General features: G+C 42.8%; 1 protein-coding gene across 2 annotated transcripts in view; it reads right to left on the minus strand.

Moving 5' to 3' along the window:
- Nucleotides 1–590: 590 nt before the first annotated feature.
- The window catches only part of CTTN (cortactin), a 30,105-nt gene continuing 13,794 nt past the window's right edge, over nt 591–16,901 (minus strand). Inside the window, exons 9-17 of one of the 2 annotated variants that reach the window (XM_081165055.1) lie at nt 16,618–16,728; nt 14,756–14,866; nt 13,055–13,110; nt 11,985–12,054; nt 10,891–11,039; nt 7,143–7,256; nt 5,358–5,541; nt 4,629–4,697; nt 591–2,362 (exon numbers count right to left, since the gene is read on the minus strand). In XM_081165055.1, coding sequence (XP_081021181.1) covers nt 2,226–2,362; nt 4,629–4,697; nt 5,358–5,541; nt 7,143–7,256; nt 10,891–11,039; nt 11,985–12,054; nt 13,055–13,110; nt 14,756–14,866; nt 16,618–16,728 — 1,001 coding nt within the window. In that variant the 3' untranslated portion in view covers nt 591–2,225. The remainder of the gene's footprint in view (nt 2,363–4,628; nt 4,698–5,357; nt 5,542–7,142; nt 7,257–10,890; nt 11,040–11,984; nt 12,055–13,054; nt 13,111–14,755; nt 14,867–16,617; nt 16,729–16,901) is intronic. The other variant, XM_081165056.1, reaches the window with a different exon arrangement.

The raw sequence follows: 16,901 nt of genomic DNA on the forward strand, positions 1-16,901 counted from the left end.
CTACTTATCTACTTAAACTGGTGTGCTTTTGAACTGCTAGGTTAGCAGAAGCTGGGACAGAGCAATGGGAGCTCACTCCGTTGCGTGGATTCGAACTGCCGATATGCCAATCAGCAAGACCAAGAGGCTCAGTGATTTAGACCAGTCCCCTTCACTTTCCCCGTGTCTACACCAAGGCCACTTGCCATCTTAAAAAGCTCTGCTGGCTAACACTGAGCCCACTATGATGTATTAGCTACATATTTTGCAGAGAAAGCAGTTCATATCCAGGCCAATTTAGTTGCCCTAGTGAATACAGAGCTAGAGATGGGTGGAATTAGCACATTGATTATGTTGTACCCAAAGATGCAGACAATGTGCTCAAAGGTATAAGGTCTACTGTGTGCTCCTTTGACCTTAGAGTCCTTCCTGGATGGTGAAATCTGCTAGAATTGGGCTGTCCATGTGGCTTACCAATGGTTGTGGATGCCTCATTGAGAGCTGGAGTGACCAAGGCTTTCTCACATACTCTGAGATAGTTTTGTGTGTTTTTTAAAACTAGCTCAGTATGTGAGAAAGCCTTTAAAACACACACACAAACAGGCTCTGCAGATGGTTCCAAAATTTTATTTGAATATTTAATTTACAAAAAAGGAAAAAAAGGAATAATGTACCCTATGAGGTGTCCTATGCAAAACTTGGTAAGATTAACTGCATATAAAATCCGGCCAAACCCAATGTAATACTATTAATGCAATCAGGAGACAAATAGAAACCAGTGGGAAAGGAAACATCAGGTAAAAGTGACGTTCTTCTTTAAGATTGTCCCAACTAGTTAATTCCACCCCCCACCCCCCTCACGATCCCACCCCCAAGGCCGCCTTCCTAGATACACTGTACACTGCCATTTTACATAAATATTGTTTTAATATTCCACTGGGCTTACTTACGAGACTTTTTCACTTTTTCTTGCTCAATCAGTTCCTCCCTGAATTCCTCCAGTCAAGTAGAAATGGACAGGACACACACACTGAACACGTCTTTGGTAGGGATGCTCATGTGATCAAAATTAGTGACTAACCCAATATTTGACTTGTCCCATTGAAGTAGTAGCAAGAACTTCAGCTTAACATTTGGCAAGAGGCAGACACACTTTTACTGATTTGTGTTACTGGCAGTTTCAGCTGAATTTATAAAAAAAAGGTGGTAGTTTTCTACACATTGCTTAGTAGAGATTATCTGCAAGGTTTTAAGCTCCTCTTATTAACATTCCTTGAGTGAAATATGGTTGCATAACCAGCTTACCACACAGCCAGCCTTCTCCCACTTCCAAATCCAGTATGTATGTATATACCTATTGCCTCATTTTAACCTTCAAGGCAGCCGTGTTATGAACTGCATGCAACAGATGGGTGTTATTTGCAAGACAATGACAACGGTCACTTCTTGGCAAGTCTCTAAGGACCAAAAAATCTCACAGTGTTCTGGGCACAGGGAGAAGAAGCAAAACAGGGTTTTCTTTTGCCAATATATTGGGAGGCTTCCACTGGAGGAGAACACAAGACAACAAATACTTATGGCAATGGCATCAACCCTCTTGTGGACTGAATGAATGGTGGCTGCACAAGGGAACTTTCCACTGGATTGCAGTCCTCAAGAAAATATTTTTTAAAATGTATCTGCACTGGATCCTTCCTATTATCAATATAAAAAGGTTTTTCCTATGGAGCAATTGCCATCAACTGCAGCTCTTCTCAGGTCCTACTGCTATGTTCCCTATATATGGAAATATGGTATATAAGCTTGCACGGCTGAGCTCTGGGAAGCTGACAATAAGTAGCTGAGAGTACGGTCAGAGTACTAGAGCAGCTGGACATAATTACATGGGAATTCAGCACACAAACAGCTACAAAATGAGACATGCACTTGCCATCAGAAAGAGCTAAAAATGCCTTGGAAATTGTCGGGAACACCATCACCAATTTGGCCAAAAGGAAAAGCCCCCATTTTCAAACCACATTAAAAACCTATGACAACAGGCTGAAGTGGGGAACGCGAGAGTTACAATATATTAAGCGATTTCTGAGCCCATAAACATTTGTAAAAGCATCGGCAAAATATCTTAAATATAAAAGGAATATGTATAGACCCCCTCCATCCTCCGGAAGAAAAAGAACATGATTTGTAGTGTAATAAATCAGACGAATGATCACGGTATTAAGGCATAAATGGTAGGACATTATTTCCTATTGCCTCAGCTCGACATAATTAGCTGGGAAGAGCCCGTATCTGCCTTTGCACACTCCCCTCCACCAGCCATCATCGATCATTTCAATGTTTGTGATGATGTCGTCAGGATCAAAGGAAATTTCATCATCCCCAGCTGTGGAAAGAGCAGAAGTTAGTATCTCATACAGATATAAAAGGGGGTGGGGTGGGGGAACGGGTAAGGTACTAAATAATAGTATTTGCAATTAGTTAATCTGTGTTCAAGCAGGGTTCTCATTGATGGTTATAAAGAGGGAAAGGGTCTTTGGTGTTGGCAGGGTATGGGTTACACCCAAGACATGGGAACACAACTCTAGATTGCACCCGAGATTCCAAACTTCCATATGAAATACCTTAATTCTATGAGAAACATGTGATTCTTTTGCCTAGGTGGTACACGAGAACAAGATCGAAACCATTGAAGATTGTTCGTGGCATGTGTGTGCCAGATCATGCCATCACCAAGGACTACTTCCAGATAGGATACTTGTTTTTTAATGGTCGGGCATGATGAATAAGTGTGTTTGACATTCACATGAGAACTCTGCCAGGCCCTTTGCTGATTTGCTGTGGCACTGGGGTCTTTGTCCTCCAGATCACCTAGCATGGCAATCCTGCAGTGGAATGCTTACCAAAAGGGAAATCCCTTTGAAGCAGATTGCAAAAGGGAGACTGTTTGGCCAGGATTCTCAGGGGAATATACTCAGCATACTCAGTATGGTGAGTGACACAAACCTTGCAGAAGAAAGGGTAATCCAAATCCCAAGAGCGAAACAAAAATGCTTACGTAAAATCTTTCATAAAACTGGGAGAGTTACCAGTTATTTTTATCATCTACTCACTCCTGCCATAGATGTGGAAATATATTTTTGAACCTAGAGGTGGAACTAATAACTCTTTCCCCAGAAGACAATGTGGATTCTACTTTGGAGCGCTATGTGGCCAACTATTTGGTGTAACGAATTACCACAAACTGAAATTCAGTGGTCTCAATCAGAGTAAGTGATTTAAGCAGAAAATACTTCTCTGCCATATAGCAAAGCTGTGAGATGTAGCCTCATCCCTACCTTCTTGGCTTCTGAGATACCGTCAGGTGTTGCCCACACACTATTATTATTATTATTATTACCCCGCCCATCTAGCTAGGCTTTCCCAGCCACTCTCGGTGGCTTCCAACAAAATATTAAAATACAGTAATCAATCAAACATTAAAAGCTTCCCTAAACAGGGCTGCCTTCAGATGTCTTCTAAAAGTCTGGTAGTAGTTGTTCTCTTTGACATCTGATGGGAGGGTGTTCCACAGGACGGGCGGCACTACCAAGAAGGCCTTCTGCCGGGTTCCCTGTAACTTGGCTTCTCGCAGTGAGGGAACTGCCAGAAGGCCCTCGGCGCTAGACCTCAGTGTCCAGGTAGAAAGATGGGGGTGGAGACGCTCCTTCAGATATACTGGACCGAGGCCATTTAGGGCTTTAAATGTCAGCACCAACACTTTGAATTGTGCTTGGAAACATACTGGGAGCCAATGTAGGTCTTTCAAGACTGGTGTTATGTGGTCTCAGCGGCCGCTCCCAGTCACCAGTCTAGCTGCCGCATTCTGGATTAGTTGTAGTTTCTGGGTCATCTTCAAAGGTAGCCCCACATAGAGCACATTGCAGTAGTCCAAGCGAGAGATAACCAGAGCATGCACCACTCTGATGAGACAGTCTGCGGGCAGATAGGGTCTCAGCCTGCGTACCAAATGGAGCTAGTAGACAGCTGCGCTGGATACAGAATTGACCTGCACCTCCATAGACAGCTGCGAGTCCAAAATGACTCCCAGGCTGCGCACCTGGTCCTTCAGGGGCACAGTTACCCCATTCAGGACCAGGGAGTCCTCCACACCCACCTGCCTCCTGTCCCCCAAAAACATTACTTCTGTCTTGTGAGGATTAGAAACTTAGTCAATATTCTCACCTACTGAATTTCGCACCCACCATTCCTGTGCTTGTGTGCTGTGTTCAGAAAACTGCAAAATTTATGACACAGCTCTGAAAACGTTCTGCATTATATGAGATAGCGCAGTCATACCTTGGGTTAAATGTGCTTCAGGTTGAGCGTTTTCAAGTTACGCTCCGCGGTGACCTGGAAGTAACGGAGCGCGTTACTTCCGGGTTTCGCCGCTCGCACATACACAGACGCTCAAAATGACGTCACGCACATGCACGGAAGCGACCTGCGCACGTGCAGACGTGTCTTACGTTCTACTCAGGATGCGAATGGGGCTCCGTAACGGATCCCATTCGCAGCCAGAGGTACCACTGTATATGCTCAATATATCTCCATGCAAAATATATTTTTTTAAAAAAACCAGAACTGCAGAACTAAGGATATGTATTGCTTACCAGCCTGGTAATCATATAAGGCTATCGCTGTTATTCCAAGGTCGTTTTCATATTCGTAAGTACTTTCATCTAAAGGGAAAGGGACACATTACTATTATGCATGACACAATAAATGGATATATGAATTTCTGAAACTCATGCACTAACATGTAGTCTGACACTTACAAGTTGGTCTCTCCCATATTCAGTTGCATCACCCAACATAGGTTCTAATCACCATTTAAGATCATTTTTATTGCATGAAGCCAAGACCTAGTAGGCTGCGGTTGCAATCCTAGACATGCTTACTGGAGAATAAAGCCCACCGAGAGGGACTTACTTTCAGATGCCTAGAATCATTAGATATCCCTGGCCCAGCAAATGCCCTATATGTAACGCCGTTAGCACCTTACAAGTCAAGCTAATATGCCTTTTCCCCAGCTTTGTTTTTCAGAAAGCACAGGCCCCAAATATTTATAGGTTTGTATCTGATGCTACTCTAAGGAGCTCAATACAGCACAGAGAGGCTTCCCAGGTAAATCTGCTGCCCAGCATTAGCTAGACACAGCCCTGCATAGCTTTAGAAAAAGAAGGAACCGTCTACTCAAAAGTATTACCTCCCAGCTCCTGTCACTTACTGAGTGTTTTCTAGCCTGAACATCTCAAACTACCAGATCTGAAAATAGTCTACCGTTGCCTAAAGCCAGGACCCAAGAGCTCTCTCCTAAGTCAAAAGACAAGCTGACGAACCTGCTTGATACTGGTTTCCTGCCCCAGCCACTTCATACACCGTCTCAGATTCATACTCCGGCTTCCGCTGACTGACTGCTTCTTGGTAGTCAGATTCTTCAACTTTGTTGTTGGTTTCGGGCTCGTGTGCGGCTGAGTAATTTGCATTTGAATTCTTGTAGCCGGACTCAAAGGAAACGGCATCCTAGAAGGGAGGAGAGGCAGCCAGAATATAACAGGCAGAGAGAACTTCAAGTACAGTGGTGCCTCGCAAGACGAAATTAATCCGTTCCGCGAGTCTCTTCGTCTAGCGGTTTTTTTGTCTTGCGAAGCAACCCTATTAGCGGCTTAGCGGATTAGCGCTATTAGCGGTTTAGCGGCTATTAAAGGCTTAGAGGCTATTAAAGGCTTAGCGGATTAGCGGCTAAAAGGCTATTAGCGGCTTAGAAAAAGGGGGGGAAGTGGAAAAAAATCGGAACACTCACAAGACGTTTTCGTCTTGCAAAGCAAGCCCATAGGGAAAATCGTCTTGCAAAGCAGCTCAAAAACGGAAAACCCTTTCGTCTAGCGGGTTTTCCGTCTTGCGAGGCATTCGTCTTGTGGGGCACCACTGTACATTGCTGTTACAGAAATGCAGTTGTTACTGCTTCCTTTAGGAGGAGGAAACCTCAACTCTGGAGGAAGGGTGGTGGGGAATGCAGGGAGTCTTAAGGCCTTCTCCAATCCACAGCCTGGACTGGCATGTGTTCTTGAACTGCTGCTTGCCTGCACATAGGGTGGAGAGGAAAGTGCACACAGAGTGTGTGCACATGTGTACACAAGCACACACAGAGAAACCTCTTTTTTTGCATATATGCTACACTACAAAAGTGGAAGTTACATTCATAGCTCCATCTGTTTTGCCTCTGACCCCCCCCCCCAAGCTGGCATGAGGCTCTCATAATGTCCCTGTTGGGCTAATAAAAGTGCCCCACCCCTGGTACACAGGACACAGTGCACACCATATCCACATGAATGCATATATGGCTAAAGTGTGCAGGGGAAGGACACCCCTGTGCCAGCCCCCCGCACCCCCAAATGCTCATCTGCTCCACCTGACACAGAAGCCCCCTTTAGACCTTCCTAAGTGCTTTCAGCTGAACATGCTTAGAAGCCTCCCCAGGACCAGGAACTCCTCCTTATCAGAGTTTTCAAAAATGAGGAGCACATGAAGACAGCCCATAGACTGCTTGCATTTTGGAGACTGCTGCAAGCTGACATTTTGCAAGTGCCCTTGCTGTGAAGATACACAGCAAGTGCCTTATGAGAGTCCGACAGATCAATTCCTTGGCAAAGTAATTTGGCAGACTCGAGGAGAAGCTGGGATGGTGCACTGCAACAGCCGCACCACAGTCATTGTGGGAATACAATTGCACAGCATGTTTGTTCATTATACAGCTGAAAGTCTGCTCTTCACTACCCCATGATAATTCATTCAAGCGTATTCTCATTTCTCCCCATGATCTCTCCCTTGTCGAATGTTCCAAATTCAGCATAGCAAATGTGATTAAATTTATTACAGTGTTATTGTCCTGAGTGGTATAAGGCAGCTTCTGGTGATGCCCCTGTTGGAGTACTTGTAAATATAGCCCAACATTTTCTCCTCTCACAAGCAGAGGAGGCACAGACCTCTTTCACAGCACTTCCTACCTGACAGGTAGATGCCAGTGATTGTACCTGGGAGCTTCAGCATGCAAAGCATTTGCCCTTCAGCTAGGGTTTTGGTTTTTTCCTGTTTGGCTACATGACTATAGCTAGCAAACTAACCTCATAGACTGGACTTGATGGCAATTTTTCTTCCACAGGCTGCAGTGTGGGAGCAGGAACAGGAGCAGGAGCAGGAGATGGAGGTGGAGTTTGTTTCTTGGCTTTGGCCTGTTCCTTTAAAAGAAAGAGAGAGAAAACAAGAGTGGGTGGGAGGGAGAAGAGATATGGATCAAAGTAAGATCTGTAGCACAGACATGACACAACAAGAGGAGCAGGAAGTTTGTGACTTGCACTTAACACGCAACACCACCACTTGCCCCTCTATTAAAAAGTGAGAATTTGTAAGGAAGGTAACTTATTTTCTGCAGCAGTTTCACTTATGGAGTCACACTGCAAGAGGCTAAAACAGAAAGCAGGCACAGTGAGGAGAATACTTAACAGTAAGACTATGATGAGGTCGTCCTTTAAATCCTCCACAAGGAGTTACCCTGCAGTTACAGCTACAAGGAGCATGTAAGTCAGTGTGACCACGCTGAGAGCCTGCAACTCAACATAGTCAGTGGCAAGCTGCATGAATATGGCAACCAAGTTACCCCACTCATGGGCTGACTCTTATGCCATCACTGCTGCCCCATGGACCAGCACCGTGGCAGTGTGAATGGGCTGGCAAATATGCTATTTCCTTCACAGGATCCACTTGCAAGGAGAATCCCACACCATAAAGCAAGACGCCTGTACTTCCTTTTAAGTTCTTCCTTCACCTGTTTTGTTGCTTTCTATGTATTCTTAAGGGACGCGGGTGGCCTAGGACTTGCCAATCAGAAGGTTGGCTGTTTGAATCCCTGTGACAGGGAGAGCTCCTGTTGCTCAGTCCCTGTTCCTGCCAACCTAGCAGTTCGAAAGCATGTCAAAGTGCAAGTAGATAAATAGGTACCGCTCCAGCGGGAAGGTGAACGGCATTTCCGTGCGCAGCTCTGGTTCACCAGAAGCAGCTTAGTCATGCTGGACACATGACCCGGAAGCTGTACGCCGGCTCCCTCAGCCAATAAAGTGAGATGAGCGCCGCAACCCCAGAGTCGGCCACGACTGGACCTAATGGTCAGGGGTTCCTTTACCTTTGTATCCTTAAGCATGGGGGGCTGGTTCCCTTGCATTAATTCACCAATCAGGCTTCAAGCTCCTATTTTAAAAATGGCCTCAGAACATAATGGCACCGCATTTTCCAATGCACCAAACATGACCTTTCTGACAAGCTGGTTGGACTTAAGGGTAAAGGACAGGGAGATGAAAGATGGCCCAAATGTGAACTGCCAGGTGGAGCACTGTCAGAGGCAGCAGCTGCCACCAAGACAGTGGGAGTCAGAAAGGAGTTTTTGCAGCCTCCTGTTCCCGAGACTCCCAGAAACAATGATGCCAATGAACAGCAACTGGTGTGAGGTGGAGCAACACAGGTGACACAGGTCACCATTTATGGAGCAACAAGTGCGCAGCACCCCTATGACAACTGCCAATGGGGTGGAGGAATCCCATAGTCAGAGTTAGGGAAGAAAGGCACCCCAGGATAGGAGATTGGATCAAATAATGCTTCCAGGTGAAAGCTGAAAGAGTCACAGAAGGAAGGGCAGGTCCCTCTTGTCCCTAGATATGTACAGCGAGTACACTTGTGGTCAGCTGCTTAGTGTAAACAATTGTGGAAACGGCAATAGTTAAATCTACTATATCCTACACATTTCACTTTATGTATCCCTATTTCCACATTGCTGCTGCTACTGAGGGAGGGAAGAGGGTATTGTGTGTTTTTGCTTTCTATTGTTAGTGTATTGTATTTGTTGTATTTTTATACTCTTCTATTAGCTGATTATTTCGCTGTATGTATCTTTATTTCTCTACCATGGCTGATTAGTGAAATTGCTGTAGGATTTATTAAGCACTGCACTTTTAAGTCTCAGTTGTTTGCTTAAGTCAGTATATGTCTGGGCAACAAGACATGGAGGAATGCTGCTTTTACAAGGAGACTATATATATTTTTACACTGGCCAGGTGCTTATACAAAGAGGTAAACTATTTTTAGTTGCAGTTGTACTGATGAATTGTTGCTGCCATGACTTTGTGGTTTAGATGATATATTACTGTGTACAGTTGTTTTATCTACTGGCCGTCAGGCGTCCTGAGTTCCACGTTGAAAGAAGAACAGGATATAAGATTTGTGAATACATAAAATGAGTAGCACTGGGTTATAAGTGATCTGTTCATTGTTCCTGCCATAAACATTTAGGTACTGTGCATTTCCCTAATGGTGAATTACAATACACAAGAGCGATGACTATAACATTGATTACTACATATCTCCCCACCCCCACCCACCCCCCGCAAGTAAGCATTGATGGGAAACAAGTCTGTAAGTCGTCCCTTGTCTAGTTAACCCACTAACAAGACAAGACATACTACAAAGCTGGGAGAGGAACTTATTTTTCATTTGTAGTCCCAGGGCTGTGGTCTGACACACTAAATTGTTACCAGGTGTTGTGAATGCAAGCAGTACAGGACTGCTGCATTTCATTTCACGGAGCCCACATATTCTGTAGCAAACAGGCAATTTCTTTCTACATCAGTGTCTCAAAGGCAGGAGTCAGAGTGGGTGGCAGTAGGAAGACCCATGCTGGCTGCTGCTGCTAGTAATTGTCTCCAGATTAAGCTGCACAGCACTTTCTAGGACTTAAAGATAGTCCAAAAGAGGTAGGCATTTAGGAGCAATAATCTAGTATCTTTGCTCATTAGAAATAAAAGTAAAAACTACCACCTTGCTTTTCTCTTTCTTAGATTTAAATGACATCATCAGGGACACAGATCATATGATGAAGAAAGGAATTGGTTGGGAGCAAGGATACAGCCAAGTTACATTTCTTTAACAGAGAACACTCAACAGAGGTTGACGCTTTCCAAGAGATGGGGGGCGGGAGAAAGAAACCCTTCTAGTGTATTTATTCCAGCTGGCTCTACATATTTTACTGAGGAACTGCCTCTGCATTTTGCCAACTACTTAACTCAAACCTTACAGGGTGAGAACATTTTAAAATTGCTCAGCCCCATGCAAACATCCTTCTCTATTGTCTAGTTGTGTGCCCCTGTCATAGGATCAAGCTTTAGGGTCATAAAGGAGGCATGCCCACCGTCTTCAGCACCCAATTCTATCCCACTGCAGCTCCGAAATGCTCGGCAATGATTCTATTGCCAGCACCAGAGCAAGGAAATCAGGGGGCTGAATGTCTCTGCTACAAGTAAAGCTAGTGGCCTATAGGATGCTAGCAATACAGAGTTACACCAAGAGGTTTCTTAACAATAAAAGGAGCAATTCAGACGGAGGTGGAGGGCCTAACAGGGAACACAACATGGCTAGAGGTTTCTGTGTCCAGTCCAGACACAAAAGGATTGGTTGACAACAGCTCACATTTCATCAGCAGAAACTTTCTTTTTATGAGCTTCGTCAGTTGGGATATATACTGTAGTGACAACCAGAAAGCAGGGATCCTAAGAATATCTAAAAAGAACTTCCTTCCCTCCTCATAGTTTTGAATCCATAGTTTGGATTACAGCCTAATTAATGAATCCTGGAACTAGGAAGACTTTAAGCAAACAATAACCAGACCTATTTATAATATGTATTCTAGTTCTGAATCGTAAAAATTGACAGATTTCTAGAAGTTTTAAAGTTAACTATTTTCAAAAAACAAAACAAAACCAATTCTGACTTTTTTCTCAAGGGTGGGGGAGGGTAAAAGAAAGAGGCAAAGCAATGAATTTCACTGACTTCCAGCGTCCTCCTGGCTTCCTCTTGTTCTTGCTTGTCCTGTGCCATTCTTTGAGCTCTTTCGACTTCCGCCTTCCTTCTATCCTCCTGCTCTTTATCCTTAGCTAGGTTTTCAAAGTTAGCTCTGATGTTGCTGGTTTTGTTATTTGCTGTAATAGTAGAAATATTGAGACGTTCATTTTACAGGGCAGTTTCCTATGCAAACCTCCACAACATGCAGATCCAGAGTTAACTGGTAACCAAAATTAAGACTAAGCGAATTCTTTATACTTAGAAAAAGTAATGTAATCCCCTGAGAAGCCTGACTCATTCACCTTCCTACTAAAAACAGATGCTGCAAAAATTGGAACATATTGAAAGTTCAGGCCTAAATGACTGACTTAAAAGTTAGGAATTCGGGAGTCGTTCCAGCAACAAGGCCATGGATTAGCTGACACGTTCAATTTAAAATGATGACTCCCTTCCTGAGCAGACAAAAAAAGAAAATACATTAGAAAGTCCATCCAATTTTTATTTCGCCATTCCAAGCATAGAAAGCTAAATACACCTAGGAGATTTAGTACTTATGCTGATGCAATGACTGCACTCCCATGTAATGCTTAAGCATGGCTTGGCATTATGAGGGTGAAATGCAGTAAACCACAGGCTCACAAACCACCACCACCCCTGAAATGTTGCTACAAGGAGTTGAGAAGTTTTCCTTTCATTTATACATTAACCACATTTGATCGGCCATCTGAACTTGGGAGAAACTGTGGCTCGCCTTAGCTTAATGGAAACTAGTCACCTTCAAGCCATAATTTAAGAAGCTGTCTTGTTTTTATTCACCATAGTTAAGATTAACTTGGGATTCAGTTGCAACACTAAACCGTGGTTAATCCAAAACGAAAGCTGAAAGTTCAGGAATCTCCTTGTGGCTGTGTCAGAGGTGAAGAGAGGAGCACACAAGCCTGAGATTCACAGCCCCTCATCCTCATAATGCTAGGCACTTAGGCCATCAAGAAGTTAAGATATTTTAGGTATAAGGGCAACCTAAACCATAAACAAGGAAAACAATGGAGAGAGATTTTCAGCATTTTAAAATATAGCCTTACCAGCTTCCACCGGTTTGGTCTTCTGGTACGTTGAAGACAATTTCTCAATATCTTCAAAAGCTGATGCATTCTATCAATAAAAGCCAGATGAGGTCACGAACATATTCAGGGACAAGATAACAAGCCATTAGAAATGCATACAACAGTTTTATTTAAAGAAGTCATTTTTATGCTCCAAAGTTGCTTTTCATGTAGAAGCTGCATGTTCTCAAAGGTGACATGTGGACTCAAAACAAGTAAAAAGGCTGTGTGATTTTAATAAGTATCCAGACAAAGCAAAATGCCACCTGACATTTGGCAATCTAATGACAAATGAAAAAACATGGATGCAAGAGGTGTTTGACATTTTTTTATAAGTAAAATGAAACACAGAGCTAAATTTCAACTGAGCAGAGAACTCAAAAGAGCAAATCTCAATTTCAAAAAGCAGTAGAGAAGCTTTAAGTGCACAATGATAGGAGGTAGCAAGGGGAACAGATGCCTCTATCACAAATATATGAAGGTTCAACATATGAGTAGACATGGTTACAATTGCACTGAAGGTTGAGGATGCTTTTATGAACTGATCCCTGATACTTTTTATGTTGCAACACTCTTGTTTATGCATTTGGACATTTATATGCTACATTTTTGTAATGTTTTTCTACTTCTTGTGAGCTGCAAAAATTGCAGCTGATATGAATTTCCTAACAATTTTTGTTTCTTAAAAACAAAACAACAAAAAAACACTTTCATCATCCACCAGCCACACGTGAGTATGTATATATACCTAAGAAAGGATCTATTTTCCAGAACAGTATCTGTATTAGTCCGCTGTTCTAAAAAATAAAGTAAGAAGCTCCTTTGTATACTTATTCATTGAATTCAGAGGGGATTATTTCTGAGCAACTCTGCATTGGCCTGGAGATTCTAATCTGAGGCAGCCATTATAAAAACTGATGTCAGGGGGTATTTATTCCACATTATTTAATGCAGACAATTTATCTCCAGCTCCACCCATCATCAGTTCCCAGACAGAAATGAAAGGTTGCCCATCCTTGCCATAAGAAATATTTTATTTACGGTCATACCTTATCCATTCGATCTTTCTGCACGCCATATTTTCCACCAAAGCCTTTCGAATAGTCTAAAAACAGGACACAAAAAGGACTAATTGTAGGTGATTGTTTCTACCCCTCTTTTGAGTTTTCTCAAATGCAGATGACTACTGAAAGAAGCTGCATGCTGAAGAGTTCCCAATGACTGCAGCCAAGCAAAAAACAGAAAAGAAGTAGATGAAATATAGATATACATATATATATATACTTGTAAGATTTTGGAAGAAGTGTCGGCAGATGTGCAAGTTACAGTGGGCCAGATTCATGCTTCCACATTCATTGGCTGAAATGACACTGGATGACCGCTGGCAGGAATCAAGCAAAGAAAAGGATGCTCTCACTCTCTGGACCCAACAACTCTGCCTGCCACACCCCACTTCTATAGAGCAGCCTTGGATTACTCTACTTCTAGCATTTACTTCTCGCCACTTCTGGCATTCACCATGTCAATGAATGAGTGTTTTAAATGCCAAAAAGACACAGATATCTTGACCAGATATATTGGCTTTGTATCCAACCAAGCCATAGTCTTCAGTAGACACATTGAAAAGCACTGAACTGACATCAGTCAGGCCCACCGATTTAGAGAGTCTACTTTGAGCAGGGCATTGTCTCATTACAGATTGACAACAGAAGTACAATTAAATGCTGGATAGACAAACTTCTACAAAACACACACACACTGGGGGGGGGGGCTGAAGGAATGAAATTTTATTTATTTATGGAAGGGTCTCATGGGCTACCTTGCCTTATTTTCATCAAGGAGATTCTGTGTAAAGAGAGTTTATATATCTATCTATCCGCCCAAAACACTGGAACCAAATCACCTTTGCCTAACGTTTCAATGAAGACATTATTTCACATGTTTTATATTGAACTGATACACTGCATGAAACGGTGATCACTAAAAACAAAATCTCAAACCTTCTAACAGCCAAATCAGGGCATATTTTATATCGGATGGATGGTGCATGACTTTAACATTGCAACATATGGAAACTACTGTACTAGTTCTAGGAAATGAATTGCACATGGGTTTTCCTTTGAAGAAAGAGGCAAGGGAGCTCTCTCTCTCACTATATATATATTTATATGTAATGTTGGCTAGGTTGATTTCACAGCACATGGAGAAAAGAAGATAATCTCATAGTGGTGCCTGTTATGCTATTTCACCCATTGCATTTAAAGAAAGAGACATTGATATCTGCATTTTTAAGCAGTATTATCAATTTCACCATAAACCTAAAATGTTGGCTTCTTGTTATGACGGAATAAACTCAACTGTTTAAGGACGTAGGTATCACAAGTGACATTTCCTGAACAGAAGCAACCTTGCTATGGCAAAGACTCAGGCTTTGTAGGCCAGAATCAAGAACTACACAATGCATGGGAGAGGTCCACACCTTATATATCACAGAGTCCACACTCAAGCAATACTATTGCAGACGACTGACCTGATGCGCACTTGCCAAAAATAATAATAATGAAGAATGGCTGCCATTAGCTTTAAAACATTCAACTAAAGATTGCGGCGATGTATTGGGATGATATGATTCAAAGAGAAAGAAATGTTGCCGTGAAACTGCCCGAGGGAGGTGCGGGGCTTTCAAAGAGAGCAACTTAAGTCTGTGGTAGAAGTGGCAGCACTGGGTAAGTTACAACTAGAAACTATGCCTTGTTGCGATTCGTGCTTCGCTAGTTTCTCCTTGTAGTCAAACCCCACAGCTGAGGAGTCCTGCCTCTCTGTTTGAACACCGAATTTCCCTCCGAAACCACTCTTATAGTCTGAGAAATCCAGGTTATATCACGAGGAAAAAGAAGCAAGAAGAGAGAAGGAGAAGGACAGGAGGAAGAGAAACATATTTAGATATAACATGGACGTACCAAAAAACAAACACCATTAAAAAGCCCCCAAAAGTATTAATTTATCACCTGCCCCTAACCCTAAGGTACCAGGGCAGGTTGCAACAATTAAAACACAATGTTAAAAAACAGATTAAAACAACTTACAATCACAAAAAATAAAAAAATCACAAAAGTAATGTGGGTCCTAAAAATATGCATCTTAAGTATCACAGAAGCTAACTAAAGAAGTTGCCAGACACCTCTGTTGGGATGGAGAACCACAACTTAGGGGCTGCCAGAGAGAATTTTCTTTCCTGGGCCACCCCCTCCCCATAGCATCTGAGGGTAGTGGAACAAACAAGAGTGCCCCCCTCTATCAATCTTAGAGCTCAAGGGGGTCCAGTAGGGAAGGAGTTGGTCTTTCAGGTATCTAGAGGCTGAGTCATTTAGGTCTTTAAACACTAATATGAGTATCTTGGAGCCAGAAACAAAATGGTAACCAGTGCAGCTGTTTTAAAACAGGAGTTATGTGCTATCTAAATGGAGCCACAGCCAGTAATCTGGCCATTGTATTTTCAACCAATTTAAGTTTCTGAGATATGTTCAAGGGCAGCCCCATTTAGAGCACATTGCAATAATCCAATCTGGAAGTTACCAGTCATGGAGTATAATGGCCAGGTCATTTTTGCCCAAAAGGGGCTGAGGCTGGTGAACCAGCGGGATCTGGAAAAAGGCACTCCTAGCCTCTAAGCTCACCTGAGCCTCCAGGAACAAACAGTGCTGAATCCAGGAACAGACCTGCTCCTCCCAGGGGAGTGTAACCCCACCCAGGACAGGTCATCTCCTCACTTCCTGGGTGTAAGAACTCAGAACACATAACACCTCTGTCTTTCCAAGATTCAGTCCATCACTGTCTCCAAGCAATTGCCTCTCCCAACTCAGATGGTACAAAAAGAGAAAGGTGGATGCCATCTGCATATTGATGGCACGTCAAATCTCCTGATGACAGCTCCCAGTGGATTCATATAGACGTCAAATAGCATGGGGAACAAGATGAAACCCTGCAGGACACCACGGGATGACTCCCATGGCGTTGAACAGTAGCCTCCCATAACGACTTTCAGGAACACATCATGCAATTCAGAACCAAAATACACATTGAGAAATCTTATGGTTCCAAGACTGTTTTACTTCAGATTGCAGCTGGGAGAAATCACAGCTTGGAATGCCACACGTTTGAAAGCCCATGCCAAAAATCCCCTGCATACACACAGCAATCACACCAAGGAGAAGAATGTGCTAAAACTTTCTCTGATATACCCATCTTTTCAAAAGCAGAACACATTTTTCACAAGGGAAAGCATTCAGGCATACTACTATTTCCCTTTCCACCTCACAATATACAAGTGAAATGCTGCAAGCCCATGTAATATTTTTGAACATGTAGTTTGAGTCTGAAAACTCTGAAGAATATTTTCACAAGTTTCCCAGTTCCATCAGCCTCAGCCAATGGTTAGGGATGCCTTAGTTTAAAATCTGGAGGTCACCACTTTGGTGACCTCTGCTAGAGATCATGTGATGCATATACCTTCCTTCTATATGAACACGACAACAGTATAATATACAGTACAGTATACAGGATGGTAATCATTGTACCCCTTTATATGTACAGCCAAGAAATATGTATATACCTTTCTGAGATTCGTGCAGTTGTACTTTTTCCTGGTGATCCCAGCCAAGGGCACATTTGTCCTGTCTGTCCGTCTGCACCCCAAACTTTCCACCAAAACCTTTTGTATAATCTAGATAGATAAAATAACACAAGGTGTTACCGAGATCATGTTTTTGTCCTGGAGGAGGTTTAAAGTGAATTTATATATTTAAGAGAGAGTAGCTAGAGGTCTTCGTTCCCTTGCCAACTCAATGTACAAGTAGGATTTTTTTAAAATGGTGAGAAAATATTAGTACACAAAGT

The sequence above is a fragment of the Podarcis bocagei genome (assembly GCF_964188305.1).
Source record: "Podarcis bocagei genome assembly, chromosome: 1".
NCBI lineage: Eukaryota > Metazoa > Chordata > Lepidosauria > Squamata > Lacertidae > Podarcis > Podarcis bocagei.